Raw genomic sequence first — 11,584 nt, 5'->3', positions numbered from 1 at the left:
AAAGGAGTGCACAAGCTCAAAGTCTATTCATGATGGTCAAACCACAGTTTGACTGTTCCTTCAGTTTGGCTGTTCAGAGTTCCTGCAGCAGGTACTCTTTAGGGATTTTCTGCTGGTAAAGAGTTTATTTGCTCTCTGCAGGCTCTATTTAAATAAAACAAATAGCACAGAGACACTGTATGTCCTCCATGTTCTCTCTCTCTCTCATCCAAAGGAAGCTGAACCTGATAGCATTGCCTAAATATTTTCATATTACGCAAACTGTGAAATACTGAGTAATTAATGTCCTTCCTATGGATTACAAAATATCCTTTTGTTGAACAGCTCATGCCTGCAACACCTGGAACGGAAGCAGCAAACATCCAACGGAAATTTGATTACAGTTTCTCCCCAATTATTCCTATTTAAAATAAAGAAATCTTTTACATCTTAACCTTTTATGTGGCTTATTTAAAAAACAACACCAAAGACTGACTGTCACAAGACTTGATAGCCAGCTGGCTTTTCCAGAGGTCTGGCTGCCTCTCTTTGACAGGCAATATTATTTGACAGGCAATTTGACAGGCAAATATTATTATTATTATTATTATTATTACACTTTGATGCTCCCTAACATGCAATAGGTTAGCATCCATCCATCAGATCCCTGAACAGAATGCGTTCGCTTTCTAGATAACAGCAAGGCTGATGATCACACACAATTGTTTCAACTCTTCCAACCCCACTGACTAGAATGGGGCTTACTCCTGAGTAGATGTGCGGGGGGGGGTCTAAGTAGGGTTAGGCTGCAACCCTGTCCACACTGACCTGAGAGTAAGCCCCACTGACTAGAATGGGGTATACTCCTGAGTAGACGTGCAGGGAGGGGGGGCTCTAAGTAGGGTTAGGCTGCAACCCTGTCCACACTGACCTGAGAGTAAGACCCACTGACTAGAAGGGGGTGTACTCCTGAGTAGACGTGCAGGGAGGGGGGGCTCTAAGTAGGGTTAGGCTGCAACCCTGTCCACACTGACCTGAGAGTAAGACCCACTGACTAGAATGGGGTGTACTCCTGAGTAGACGTGCAGGGAGGGGGGGCTCTAAGTAGGGTTATGCAGGGGATGGACAGAGTGGATAGGGAGATGCTCTTTACACTCTCACATAATACCAGAACCAGGGGACATCCACTAAAATTGAGTGTTGGGCGGGTTAGGACAGACAAAAGAAAATATTTCTTTACTCAGCGCGTGGTCAGTCTGTGGAACTCCTTGCCACAGGATGTGGTGCTGGCGTCTAGCCTAGACGCCTTTAAAAGTGGATTGGATGAGTTTCTGGAGGAAAAATCCATTATGGGGTACAAGCCATGATGTGTATGCGCAACCTCCTGATTTTAGGAATGGGTTAAGTCAGAATGCCAGATGTAGGGGAGAGCACCAGGATGAGGTCTCTTGTTATCTGGTGTGCTCCCTGGGGCATTTGGTGGGCCGCTGTGAGATACAGGAAGCTGGACTAGATGGGCCTATGGCCTGATCCAGTGGGGCTGTTCTTATGTTCTTATGTTCTTATGTAGGGTTAGGCTGCAACCCTGTCCACACTGACCTGAGAGTAAGACCCACTGACTAGAATGGGGTGTACTCCTGAGTAGACGTGCAGGGAGGGGGGGCTCTAAGTAGGGTTAGGCTGCAACCCTGTCCACACTGACCTGAGAGTAAGACCCACTGACTAGAATGGGGTATACTCCTGAGTAGACGTGCAGGGAGGGGGGGCTCTAAGTAGGGTTAGGCTGCAATCCTATCCATACTTACCTGAGAATAAGCCCCACTGACTAGAATGGGGCTTACTTCCGAGTAGACGTGCCTGGGGTGGCTGCAACCCTGTCCACACTGACCTGAGAGTAAGCCCCACTGACTAGAATGGGGCTTACTCCTGAGTAGACGTGCCGGGGTGGGGCTCTCAGTGCTGCAAGCCCAGCCCCCTCAGCGTGTCTGCCCAGTGGACAGGAGGAGGCTCCAAGAGGGGGGAGGCTGCAGCCCCCGCACACGTGACCCTCCCACAGCGGGGGGGGGCGGCGGGCACTTCCGTGAGGCGCTTTCCTCCTCCTCCTCCTCCTCCTCCTGGTCGCCATGGAGTCCGTGGAGGGGCTGTCGCTGGGGCCCTGCGCCGCCTCCCTCTACCTGCGGCCTCTGCGCCTCCGCTACCGCCAGGTGAGCGCCCCCGGCCAGGCCCCGCCCTGAGGGGCGCGAGGTGCCTCCTCCTCCTCCAGGCTTTGCGGGGGGAGGGGCGCTGCTGTCAGTCAGGAGTGGGACCGCCCACTGGGCGGAGCTTGGGAGCCCAGGTCTACCTGGCAGGTGGGAGCCCAGCTCTCCCCCCCAGCAGGTGGCCTGGCTGACCTGGGCTCTGAAGGTAGTGCTCATGCCCCCCCCCCAGCATTGGGCCCACGTCTGGCTTGGGTGCACTCTGCACATGCCCAGAGGCCCCATCAGTCTGAGGGGAGGCAGTGCTGGGGTCATGGCTCAGTACTAAGCCCACCTCAGCCCTCACTGGCAGGCACAGCCTCCCTTCTCCCCCCAAGGGACCTGGGAAGGGCCTCTTCTGGTCTGCATGTCCCTATCCTGTGTCTACTCAGAAGTAAGTCTCATTAGAGTCAATGGGGCTTACTCCCAGATAACCGTGCATAGGATTGGTGTGGCCCCTGCATCCTGAGTCCAGTGGGCTTCAGGTATGAAGGCATGTCCTGTTAGCACAGAGCTGAGATGAAATTTGGCTTTCAAAGTTGGGGAACTGGAGACACCACAGAATTGTGGGGTCTGCTTGGCTTTGTTGTACTAAAACTCTGTAGTCAGGTGCAGATGGTGGAAGGGTAGACCTACTCATAAAGCAAGAGACATCTTAAGCCCAAATTCTTGTGTTAGCACAGAACTGAGCTCACCCAAATCCACTTCTGGTTCCCAGAAAGCTTTCTTAATTTTAGCTTCCTGATTTGGATAAGAGCCTGTTGTATTATGTTTATTATATTTTGTTAAGGTGTACTGAGGTGTACTAGTACTAAGGTGTACTAAGAACATAAGAACAGCCCCACTGGATCAGGCCATAGGCCCATCTAGTCCAGCTTCCTGTATCTCACAGCAGTCCACCAAATACCCCAGGGAGCACTCCAGATACAAGAGACCTCATTCTGGTGCCCTCCCTTGCATCTGGCATATCCCATTTCTAAAATCAGGAGATTGCACATGCACTGTTTTGTGTGTGTTTGTGAAATAACAGTGGGGTCTTTTAGTTGAGCATTGGCACCCCTTGCTGATGTACTGCAGACCCCTATCTGCCTTCTGCCCACTGGTACTCTCTAAACCACTGACCTAAACTTTCATGTTTTATCTATAATTGCTGCTTTTATTTTTGTTTTTTAAATAGTCTGGCTTCTGGGCCTTTAACAGCAGCCAGACACAATGAAAATGCTTCACCAGTTAAATATTGTGTGTGTGTGTGTGTGTATATATATATATATATATATATAGTCTTTCAAGACACCATTAGACACCATGATAAAAGAAGAATATAGAACAAATGTATGTAACAGCTGAAGCTTTTTCTACTACTTTATCTTTATGCCCAGAAAACCTTCACCTGCTTAGTTTTTGTGGTCACAATGCTGTTAAAGACGCAGGAGCACAGCCAGCTAAAAGGTAGCATTTCTAACCATGTCTGAGAAATGGGAAATAGTAGATCTTTATACTGTGTGCTAGCACTGTTGTAGTAATTCAATGTGTGACACAATCCTGGACCTGTTTACTCAGAAGTGAGCCCCACTATGTTCAGTAGGGCTTACTCCATACTTATCCTTTAATTTTGCACACCGGCACAGTATATATACCCAAAATAATTGCCCACCCTGAGAATTGTGCATGAGATTGCAGCCTTAAACTTCTTGTTCAAGCAGGACATTTAAAAAAAAAAAAAAGCACTAAGATATTTTTGCTAATTACCTTTTGTTTTGCAAACTCTACTTTGAAACTTCAAATGAGGAAGAAAATTTTGTGTGAACTGGCAGCTTTTTCTGTTTAACCTGTTTATTTGGCTTTCTTTATACCTTGCCAATTAAAAAGCATCTTTACTAAAATGTTACTTCCCCCACGCAAGCAAAACAGCTGTCATCGACATGGAGCTGAGCAGACTGCAGATGGACATCGTCGCCCTTCAAGAGACTAGGCTGCCAGATTCCGGATCTGTCAAGGAGAGAAATTTCTCATTTTTCTGGCAGGGAAAACCACCAAACGAAACCAGGGAACATGGCGTTGGCTTTGCGGTCAGAAATACCCTGCTGAAATCCATCATCCCACCTACTGTGGGAAGTGAAAGAATTTTGTCCCTGCAGCTCCAGTCATCAGCAGGACCTATCACTCTCATCAGTGCTTATGCACCGACTCTGTCGTCTCCAGCAGAAGCCAAAGACAAATTCTATGATGACCTGGCCACCACTGTCAAGAAAATCCCTGTAAAAGAGCCATTGTTCATCCTCGGCGATTTCAATGCTAGAGTTGGTGCTGATAACAGTTCATGGCCCACTTGCTTAGGTCAGTTTGGCACTGGGAGGATGAACGAAAATGGCCAACGCCTGCTAGAGTTTTGCTGTCATCACGGTCTCTGTGTCAGCAACACATTTTTCAACACAAAGCCCCAACATAGAGTCTCTTGGAGACATCCAAGATCAAAGCACTGGCACCAGCTCGACCTGATCCTCACCAGACGCTCCAGCCTTCCCAGCATCAAGATCACACGCAGTTATCATGGTGCTGCCTGCGACACTGACCACTCCCTGGTGTGCAGCAGAGTGAAACTGCAAACAAAGCGACTGTATCACACGAAAAAGGAAGGAAGACCTCGCATTGATACCAGCAAGACCCGGGATCAGAGAAAAGTGGAGGAATTTGCACAAGCGCTTGAGGAATCTCTTCCAGGCCCGGCCGACGCAAACGCATCCAACAGATGGGAACATTTCAAGAATACCGTTTACAACACCGCCTTGTCCATATTCGGCAAGAAGACCAACAAGGCGGCAGACTGGTTTGAAGCCCACTCTGAGGAGTTGACGCCAGTCATTGAGGAAAAGAGGAGAGCTCAAGCAGCATACAAGGCCTGTCCCAGTGAGCGCAACCTGCAGGTCCTCCGAACTGCTCGCAGCAAAGTCCAACAGACTGCCAGGAGATGTGCTAACGACTACTGGCTCCAGCTCTGTTCCGAGATACAGATAGCAGCTGACACGGGCAACATCAAGGGGATGTATGATGGTATCAAGCAGGCCCTAGGTCCAACACAGAAGAAAATTGCCCCTCTGAAGTCTGCCACAGGCGAGGTCATCCAGGATCGGGCGCAGCAGATGGAACGCTGGGTGCAGCACTACTCTGAGCTATATTCCAGAGAAAATGTAGTCACCGAAGAAGCACTGAACAACATTGAGTGCCTGCCTGTGCTGGAAGAGCTTGACAGTGAACCAACCCTAGAAGAACTTCACGTGGCCCTGGACTCCCTTGCCTTTGGCAAGGCACCTGGAAAAGACAGCATCCCTGCTGAAGTCCTAAAATGCTGCAAAGAGATCATCGTCACTGAGCTGCATGAAATCCTCTGTCTCTGCTGGAGAGAAGGTGAAGTACCTCAAGACATGAGGGATGCAAACATCATCACGCTGTACAAGAACAAAGGTGACAGGGGTGACTGCAACAACTACCGCGGCATCTCTCTCCTTAGCGTTGTAGGAAAGCTGTTTGCCCGAGTTGTACTAAAGAGGCTCCAGGTACTTGCAGAGAGCGTCTATCCAGAATCGCAGTGTGGATTCCGAGCCAACAGGTCCACCACTGATATGGTATTCTCCCTTAGACAACTGCAGGAGAAATGCAGGGAACAACGACAGCCACTCTTTATAGCCTTCATAGATCTCACAAAGGCTTTCGACCTGGTCAGCAGAGACGGCCTCTTCAAGATTCTCCCCAAGATTGGATGTCCACCCAGGCTCCTCAGCATCATCAGATCTTTCCACAAGGACATGAAGGGCACTGTTGTCTTCGATGGCTCCACATCAGACCCTTTTGACATCCGAAGCGGAGTGAAGCAGGGCTGTGTTCTTGCACCAACCTTGTTTGGGATTTTCTTCGCTGTCCTGCTGAAGCAGGCCTTTGGAACTGCAACAGAAGGCATCTATCTCCGGACCAGATCAGACGGAAAGCTCTTCAACCTCTCCAGACTGAGAGCAAAATCCAAAGTCCAGCTGAAATGTCTGCGTGACTTCCTCTTTGCCGACGATGCAGCTGTCACTACCCACTCTGCCAAAGATCTCCAGCAGCTCATGGATCGTTTTAGCAAGGCCTGCCAAGATTTTGGACTGACAATCAGCCTGAAGAAAACACAGGTCATGGTTCAGGATGTGGACTCACCTCCCTGCATTACAATCTCTGAGCATGAACTGGAGGTTGTCCATGACTTCGTGTACCTTGGCTCAACGATCTCCGACACTCATTCTCTCGATACCGAGCTAAACAAGCGCATCGGTAAAGCAGCTACCACGTTTTCCAGACTCACAAAGAGAGTCTGGTCCAACAAGAAGCTGACGGAACATACCAAGATCCAGGTCTACAGAGCTTGCGTCCTGAGTACACTTCTGTACTGCAGCGAGTCATGGACTCTTCGCTCACAACAGGAGAGGAAACTGAGCGCTTTCCACATGCGCTGCCTCCGACGCATCCTCGGCATCACCTGGCAGGACAAAGTTCCAAACAACACAGTCCTGGAACGTGCTGGAATCCCTAGCATGTATTCACTGCTAAAACAGAGACGCCTGCGTTGGCTTGGTCATGTCGTGAGAATGGATGATGGCCGGATCCCAAAGGATCTCCTCTATGGAGAACTCGTGCAAGGAAAGCGCCCTACAGGTAGACCACAGCTGCGATACAAGGACATCTGCAAGAGGGATCTGAAGGCCTTAGGGATGGACCTCAACAAGTGGGAAACCCTGGCCTCTGAGCGGCCCGCTTGGAGGCAGGCTGTGCAGCATGGCCTTTCCCAGTTTGAAGAGACACTTTGCCAACAGTCTGAGGCTAAGAGGCAAAGAAGGAAGGCCCATAGCCAGGGAGACAGACCAGGGACAGATTGCACTTGCTCCCGGTGTGGAAGGGATTGTCACTCCCGGATTGGCCTTTTCAGCCACACTAGACGCTGTGCCAGAACCACCTTTCAGAGCGCGATACCATAGTCTTTCGAGACTGAAGGTTGCCAATACAATACTTCCCCCAATCTGGTCCCTTAAACATTGACCAACGTCTCATAATATATTAACGCTCAAGTTTAAACAAACTTTTAAAGGTTACTTTTCTTCAGCAGTTCACTTAATGGCACACCGAAATCATGAGGTCTGATCGAAACGACATTAATTATTTGCTTCAACTTCTTCTGGTTGGGTGAGACTTCTCTAAACATTTCATACAGAGGCTGGATGGGAGTCTTGGAGCCTGGGACAGAGCAGCTGGCCTGGACATGGGCTGATGCCCCAGTTGACAGGTTGTTGGATTAGAAAGACTATCAAAGGCAGCAAGCAAGATTAGGGATAAGTGAACATCTGACAGCAGTTTCCAGCAAGGGAGAACAGATGATAAACAATGGGAATGGGGTACTTGGGGGGGAGATGAGAGGTGAGAAGGCCATGGGAAAAGTGTGGCGGCAATCACTAAAGCTCCAGGTTGCTGCACCTCATGAATAGAACAGGAAATGGGATTTGCAGGGACAGATGTGATGAGTGGTGATGAATACATTAGAGGCAAAAAGAAGGGCAAAACTCCTAAAGGTGAGTGATGTGCTTTCCCTGAATCTCTTCAATATAATGATGGGAAAGTTTCTGCCTTTCAGAATATAGTGTTGGTGATACACAAGAGACAAATGTTGTTGTTTTAAATTAGCAAAACTTTATTCTGCAGACAAGAGATTGGTTTTTAAAAGTAGCGTTTAGGAACAGGATTAACCTATAAACTGAAATAATAGCACTTTTAACACTTTCAGCTGTGATATTTCTGCTCATCATTTTGATATACTTTAGCCTTAATATTCCAAAGAGGTGAAGACGGGGCCTTTTAAATTGTTTTTCTTAGATCAATCTGGCTTGGACAGAAATTTCGAATCATCAAAAACAAAAGACAAAACGAGCCTACTGTGGTGGTTTTACAACTCGTCACTTAGTGGCAAAAGATTGCAAGACACCTGCACCTTTAATAACTATGCAAAGGAGGGGATTTTGCAGGTCTGTCTTATCCCTCCCATGTATGATGAGCTGTAGCTGCCTGTTACTGAAGACACAGGAGCCCTGTCTTCCTCTGCATCTGGTCACCCTACTTACAACCTCATCCGCTCCAGTTAAAACCTGGAATGGATTGGGTATAAGCTCATTTGTCCACTGAAGGCAAACTGGGTTTACGCTTCAAGTTCTCAATGTTTAGACACCAAGTGCTCCTGATAGAGTAGAGGGACTTACTCCCATCATATTCATGTTATAAATATTTAAGAACAGAATGTTCCTAGTGCTACAGAAAGAAGTTTCTAATTTTTGCAATTCTCAGATGAGGCGTCTTGTCAGATTCTGATAGAACAGACATTTTTAAGTAGAGAAGTTTTGGGTGTGCCTTTTGAGCATTTTCTGGGTGGCAGATTCTGCCTTCTAACCTATCTAAATTTGATGTTCTTTGCTATGCCCAGAAGGAATAGTTTGCTCAATCTATTACAGTGTTGGCAATGCAGGAGTAGCTTCACCTTTACCCTTCTATGCAATACTTAGAACCTCTCTTGGGGAGCCTGAACCTCATAGCCACAACTGCAATTTCTGTGTGTGCCCAAATTGGATCTAGGTCAATGTCTGCAAACATTTTGGGTTTGGCATGTCAAAAATTGCCTAACTTGATTTTGCTGACATGTCTGTCTGTCTGTCTGTCTGTCTGTCTCTCTCTCTCTCTCTCTCTCTCTCTCACACACACACACACACACACACACACACACACACACACACACACACACAAGAGAAACTGTTGTTGGCATCCTTCAGTCTTGGAAGACTATGGTATCGCACTCTGAATAGTGTTCTGGAACAGAGTGTCCTCTCCAGTGCACGAAGCCTGGGTAAAGTAGATATGGAGGATAGACTGTTACCCATGCAGCAAATCCCCCCTCTCCAAGTCGCTGAAATGGTCCAATGGAAAGGCAGAAGCCAATACGGTTGGTTCCAGCGATGTCGCAGGAGTTGCCAGAACGTGACTGTGTTCAGCCATGAACTGCCTCAGGGACTCCGGCTCCGGATTTTGCCTCGAGGTTGACTCCTGAAGCCTTTTCCATAACTGGATGTAGCCACAAGGCAGTGGAGGTTTGGGATCAGAGTTTTCCTTCTCTCAGATGAGCTGCCTTCCCAGGCTAAAGAGTCCCATCTACCCGGTGGCTGTTCAGTCGCCTCTTACGACAAGTACAGCCAAACTGAGGGCCTATTCTTATCTCCAGCCCTCAGGGAAAACAATACTTTTTCATTTTAGTACTTTACATATTAATTTATTTTTTTAAAAAAATACAGTCCAAACATGTATGGTGCTACGTATTGTGTAAAGAAACATCAAATAATTACAAAAATGAAAAACAAACTCAATTGTTGTTGGGTGTTGGTGAATGCTGGTGTGTCACCCAAAATGTTGTGGCATGTCACCTTTTAAGAACATGAGAAGAAGCCTGCTGGATCAGCCCAAGGGCCCATCTAGTCCAGCTTCCTGCATCTCACAGTGGGAGAGTGGCCAGAGACCTGTATCCTGGTGTTCTCCCTTTCATTTGGCATTCTGAGGTAGCCTGCTTTGAAAATCTAGGTAGCCTACTTTGCACATACCTATCACAGCTTGTAACCCATGATGAACTTTTACTCCAGAATTTGTCCAATTCCCTTTTAAAGGCATTCAGGCCAGCTCACATGTGTCTTAGGTTCACCATCACTGATCTAGGTTCTTCACTTTGTAGGTTGCCAACACCACTTCATGTATGCATTCCTATCCATACTTAACCAGCAGTAAGCCCCATTGACGATCCTTGTTAAAAGCATATACATAGTAACTTACAGATCTGCAGCATTTCCCCAAATTCAGTCACATGCCATGGGAGCATCAAGTCTAATATATTAAAAATAAAATACACATTGAAATGTATAGGGATCTACTTGAAATTGGATCGCAACCCACCTAGTGGATCTCGACCCACAGTTTGAGAAACACTGGTCTAGCAGCTAACAAAGAAAAAAACTGACCCATAAAAAGAATCTTAAAATGTATGCAAAACAGCAAAATAAAAACAAAAACCATCAAGACAAATAGGAATTTAAATCCCTGTTCAAAAGCCCTTCAGAGCAAGAAGGGTTTTTCAGCACTCAGAAAGGCTAGGAGGAGTGAGGAATTAAGGTTAGACAACCGTCCCATGGGAGGGAGCTCGTAACTCTAAGACTTGCACATTCTACACCAATGAATGCTTGTCTTTCCTTTGTGCAGTAGTACTTGTGAGGGGGCAATTCAAATGGCTACAGTTTCCTATAACATTTCCTCTGTGGCTGTCCAGATCTGGATTCTCTCTTCATTCCCCTCTACCCCACTGTTCTTTGACTTGGGAGGGAAGGACCTTCTTGGCACTCAAGGGAGCTTTCATCCTTGATCAACGTGGAGCCTTGGGGCAGAATCTAGTATGAGACGGCAACAAAGGCAATGTTCATATCTAGACTGGCCTTCTGGTACATAATATTTAACAAAAAAATAAAATAAAATGCAGCTGTGTACATGCACTTAAGCCATTTCTGCCCAATGTTGCATATATGCAACAGGCACCAAATGTGTACACCTGTTTAAAGAAAGAAGGTTATAGCTCGATAAACTGTAGTCTGGAGTAAATAGAGTGCATTCTGCTGACCGTGTAGGCCACTCTTGCAAAGCTATTGTGTTTGAGGCATCTGAGTTTTGCACATACCTGCAAGTCATCTGTGGACAAATGTATGTCTATCAACAGCTATTTAGTCATGATGGCTAAAGAGTTATACTCCTTTGAATACCAGTTGCTGGGGGGGCAAATAGTATAGTAGGGGCAGGCTGTTGCCTGCTTACCCTCCTTCAGAAGCCTCAGAACATCTAGCTGGCTGGCCGTCCACTGGGGAGTCCAGCATCCGAGATCTCTACTTTGATTCAGCAGGGCTCTCCTTGCATTACTTGATGCTCATTGTCATGATTAAACATGCATGAGTAAACTTTCCCTTCTAGGTACAGGAGTCTACTGGGTCTTGATCTGAAAGCCCTTACCCACAATTAATGTAAATCAGGGGTGCTCAAACTTTCAACTTTAGGGATGCTGGACCTTTAACAAGTGTATAGAAGAGAGAATTTCAGCAGGTGCAACTTGTCATCCCATAGATCCCATAGATGACAAGCTGCACCTGCTGAAATTCCCTCTTCTATACACTTGTTAAAGGTCCAGCATCCCTAAAGTTGAAAGTTTGAGCACCCCTGATGTAAATCAACCAACTTGCTCACATCCTGTTTTGTTTGGCACCATGCAAACTTGACTGAAA

The 11,584-nt window shown here is 47.1% G+C and overlaps 1 protein-coding gene across 1 annotated transcript in view; it reads left to right on the top strand.

Moving 5' to 3' along the window:
- Positions 1-2,102: 2,102 nt before the first annotated feature.
- The window catches only part of NUDT14 (nudix hydrolase 14), a 64,616-nt gene continuing 55,134 nt past the window's right edge, over positions 2,103-11,584 (top strand). The window contains exon 1 of the mRNA XM_066612319.1: positions 2,103-2,183. Coding sequence (XP_066468416.1) covers positions 2,103-2,183 — 81 coding nt within the window. The remainder of the gene's footprint in view (positions 2,184-11,584) is intronic.

The sequence above is a fragment of the Tiliqua scincoides genome, chromosome 1 (genome assembly GCF_035046505.1).
Source record: "Tiliqua scincoides isolate rTilSci1 chromosome 1, rTilSci1.hap2, whole genome shotgun sequence".
Taxonomy (NCBI): domain Eukaryota; kingdom Metazoa; phylum Chordata; class Lepidosauria; order Squamata; family Scincidae; genus Tiliqua; species Tiliqua scincoides.
This window is presented reverse-complemented; position numbering and strand designations above follow the sequence as displayed.